Source organism: Lygodium microphyllum, chromosome 25, assembly GCF_053477565.2.
Source record: "Lygodium microphyllum isolate KBCC chromosome 25, Lygodium_microphyllum_v1.1.10, whole genome shotgun sequence".
Taxonomy (NCBI): domain Eukaryota; kingdom Viridiplantae; phylum Streptophyta; class Polypodiopsida; order Schizaeales; family Lygodiaceae; genus Lygodium; species Lygodium microphyllum.
The window spans coordinates 113,106,642-113,110,861 of NC_141159.1; the positions used below are offsets into that span (position 1 = coordinate 113,106,642).

Below are 4,220 nucleotides of genomic sequence, written 5' to 3' on the forward strand. Positions count from 1 at the left end.
CAAACAAATTTTCTAGAAGTTCCCTGAGACAGTGCTCACGAAAAACTTTTTTCCCATCCAATGGAAAAAAGGAACAAGGTTAACCTCGACCGGTTTTGGGAAAGAAATAACCGGTTTTATAACTAAAATGCCAAAAAAATGCCGGTTTTTATCAAGACGATCTTCCATTTCAACCAGTTTTTTGGAAACTTGCTTGGAAAAAATAGACTAAAAGACGGTTTTCTGTGAACACTGCCCTGAGATCCACCTTCGAGAGCAAGAGGCCTACTTAGTACTACTACAAAGTCTTTGCATCTCCCCAGAATGAAGTAATAAGTGACCAGTAGCCGAGAGCTTTGTAGAATCTCAAATCAAAATAGCTCAAAGTCTTCCACAGAACACTAGATCTGTTTTGTATCTTTCTTATGAAAAGTTTTAGAAATGTGTAACTACCAGGTGCCTTTTTTGCACAACACAGATTGCCGTCTTCCTTTAAAAAAGGTACATAAACACTATATTATATTACAACAACCATTGACAACCAAACGGACGCACAACGTAATTTCGCCTGTTGTCTAGGCGTACCGAATCAGATCGGCAGGCCGCAGCACATAGTGCTGAGGACTCTGAGGAGTAGCTCCACTCTCAGACATTGCAGTTATGGCACGAGACAAGAGTATTATTGTACGTACTACGTATAACCAGTATGTAGTGAAGAGCACCCTTGTAACCCCAATAGCGTCACGAGGGCACGTCACTCCCTACACATGTTCTGCAGTAGAAGAGGCCATGAGGATCGACTTGGCGTTTGATGCGCAGGAGCTCGCGGTAGTGAGCCCCGAAAAAGGACTGCTGCCAGTCGGGCTCGTTGGGGTCAGCCTCGTTCAGGTAGCACCCGGACCCCGGCGTCAGGCGGCGCAAGTACATCCCGTTCATCTCCGTCACCAACCGCGCCTTGTCGGCCCTCTCTGCAAGCGTGGCATTGTCTTCCCACCTGGCAACGATGACGACGTGCCACAAGGCCTTTCGCCACGCCGGGTTTACTGCGCTACCCTCCACGTCAGCCCCGGCGACCGCTCTCCCCGCCACGAGGAGGCCGTTGATGGTGAGAATCCCCCCGGTTGACAGTATCGCCAGGAATGCGTCGGCCACGTCGGACGGGCGCTGAGTCAGCACTTCTTTGGGGAACAGGCGGGAAGAAAGGAGGACGTTGTAGCCTGTGGGGTCGGAGCACACGCCAGGGTTGCCCGAGCAGAGCAGGTCCCTGTGCCACTCGAGGAACGTCGAGTATTCCTTAATAGTCTGTATCACCATGACCACCTTGCCCCCGCTCTGCTTCGCATAGGCCGCGATCGGATCGAAGGCCTTCTCTGCCGACTCGGCATCGCCATCGGGGAGCACATACACCATCAGCACCATGAGCTTGCCCGGCTGGCTCGGGTAGACGTACGAGTAGCCCGCCCAGTCGCCCGCGTTAGAAAGCGCCGCCTGCAGCTTAACATATTCCGTCACGAGGCCACGGAAGATGTCTTGGTCCTGCGCTTCAGCTGCGTATGTGACAGAAACCACGCTGGACAGGGGAGGATGGGTCCTGTGAGTAGCAGATATCACGACGCCGAAGGTGCCGCCCCCGCCGCCTTTCAAGGCCCAGAAGAGGTCCGCGTTCTGATGTCTATTGGCGGTGCGTACCTGCCCGTCCGCAGTCACCACCTTGAGCTCCAGAACGTTGTCTGCGCACAGCCCCAGCATAGGAGAGAGAGGGCTATGGCCGCCTCCTTGGAGATAACCCCCTCCCGCGCTCACAGTGTCAGCCGAGGCTCCTACGACGATCCTCTGTCTGGCATCGACAGCCGCGTACAGGTCTTTCCACTGAACTCCCACCTCGGCCGTCACTGCGGGAGCTCCCCCGGCCGCACAAGTAGTGCCATTTTCGGCGTCGACAGTACACCCGTCAGGACTGAAGGAATCATGAAAGGTAATTCGTTGGAGACGATGTAGCCATATGCCCAGAGAGCCAGCAGCTGTGCTCCGTCCTGAGAAGTCGTGGCCTGTGGTCTTGATGCTCAGCCGCACGCGGTAGCGAGCAGCGAACCTGATGGCGCATTGCACGTGAGAGGCCTGCAGCGCCTCCACGGCGTACACAGGCACGGATCCTTGATAGCATGGCGTGGAGGGATCGGTGGTGAGCGGGCAACCCTTGTTTCTATCCCATTCCCAGTTGGGATTCTGCATAGCGCCGGCCTGGTCGCTTCGCCAGAAAGGGTTTTCCCATTTATCGTAGGCCTCCTGACAGGCTTCCGGGCTCCTATTGGGGCCATCGTGGCAAGGAGAAGCAGGCGGGGAGGGGGCAAGCAAGCGGCCTCCCAGCGACACATTCAGCTCATTCCAGGCAGCAAGGCTAGGCCAGCAACTAGAACCAGGAAGCCAATACTTTATAGACTCTTCACTCGAGCAATATTCTACCAGCCCCGCACAGACGAACAGGAGTAGAATGAGATGGATCAACTGCATGTAACAACGTGTGATCGACATAGTGGATATGAAGCAGAGCAAACTTCTGTCTGGTGTCTGCAAGAACTGTCGTTTAGGCCGAATTATTTTAAATCTCGATGACTGGGTCTTGAACGTTACTGAGAACGAATGTATCTCGACTCCTCTACGATGCTACTATAAAGGGAACTACGTAGAGAGTGACACTTCAAATCGTCCGGATATTCAATATATACTTTCTATAATAGTTATGAGATGAGATGAGATGGCAGCATAAATTTCTTTTTAATTCCATTTTCTGTTAATGGCTTCCCATTGAAAGGTATGGACTATGTTCACAAAAGATTTTTTAGAGGCAACACAAAAGTCTTTAGAAGCGTTGAATTGTAATTTTTTTTCAATACTTGAAAGTTAAAATTTTTGTTTACTAAAATTTGAACGCATTTTACATCTAAGTTTATAATTTAATTGTCATAAACCTTTCACCAAATAATCTTTCATTCAAAAAATTTCAATTCAATTTGCAAGTTAGAGTTAGATTACAAAATGAGTTGTTTTTGCACTATAGTTGGCATTCTCAAAGACAAATGGGCATTTAAGATGAGAGAGAGAGAGAGAGAGAGAGAGAGAGAGAGAGAGAGAGAGAGAGAGAGAGAGAGAGAGAGAGAGAGAGAGAGACCAACCAAGGAGTCATACAATGTAGTTCTATTTATATTACAAAATGAGAGGTAAGCACCTTAAAGCTATACCAAGCCCTTACTAGATAGAAGCTTAACTATTGTCTTCACATTGGATGAGATATATAGTCCCCATGGAAATTCTCTCATACAAAGTAAGATATGCAAATGTCCCAAAATTCCACTCTTGGAATCATCTTCATGCAAAAAAATTCTCCTACACATCAAAAGGTTATGTTACCTTCAAAACAACTTTCTTTAAAGCTCTCAAACGTGGATACAAAGGTAGTGTTAGAACTCAGCTCCTTAAGTAGTAAATGAAGAATCCAATTGCTAAGCAAATCCACACCTACAAAACACATATCATGGGATCCCAAATAAGCAATAGTTATACAAAACTTTATGATAACATGAAAGTAAATATAGAAAAAGATAAAGCATAACAAATTTATAAATTAAGGTTGGGATGCACCATAGATATTCCTTAATGTTTTGCAAGTTTTCCATGCTTCAATTTCTTTGCAACAATATTCCGTTCCTTGTAGACTGTAGGTTCTACCTTAATAGAAATCATTATGAAGGTTTCCATATATGTTGTATCTAATAGATTTCTATTGTGTGTCTTGATTGGATTTTGAATGGAAAAGCCTCTTCCACAAATAGTAGTGCTAGAGCATTGTAGCAATGCAATTTGACTAATTAGCTTTAGCAAGTTTTGATACTTCTCACATAGGAGTGGATTGAAGCTTATTTGAGTCCAAGTATCCTTTAAAGCCAAGTTTTTCAAATCCAAGGAATCTTCCACTTTAAAATTTGAAATTCACTCCTCAAGCCCATACCATCAGCCAACCTTCATTTACATGGCCATCAATTGTTTTAGAAGATGCATAGAACTCAATCAAGGCATTTACCTCTTCGATACCATACATCTTAAGAAGTTATCCAACAAGGAAGGAAGAGGGACATAATATGCTTAAATTCTTCAATATAGAATTGTCCTCAAACCTCTCTCTAAAGACACTCAACAACAAATAGTAATACGCATTTTGAAAAGTAAGAACAATATGTAAATAT

At 46.1% G+C, this 4,220-nt stretch overlaps 1 protein-coding gene across 1 annotated transcript; it reads right to left on the bottom strand.

The window, feature by feature from the left end:
• Positions 1 to 535: 535 nt before the first annotated feature.
• LOC148014641 (putative FAD-linked oxidoreductase ARB_02478) lies at positions 536 to 2,555 on the bottom strand. Its single transcript, XM_087666571.1, has one exon. The coding sequence runs from the start codon at positions 2,509 to 2,511 to the stop codon at positions 721 to 723; it is 1,791 nt and encodes a 596-aa protein (XP_087522697.1). The 5' UTR covers positions 2,512 to 2,555; the 3' UTR covers positions 536 to 720.
• Positions 2,556 to 4,220: the final 1,665 nt, after the last annotated feature.

Excerpts from the sequence above, each read along its gene's own strand:
- LOC148014641 (XM_087666571.1), bottom strand. The coding sequence starts at position 2,511 with ATGTCGATCACACGTTGTTACATGCAGTTGATCCATCTCATTCTACTC.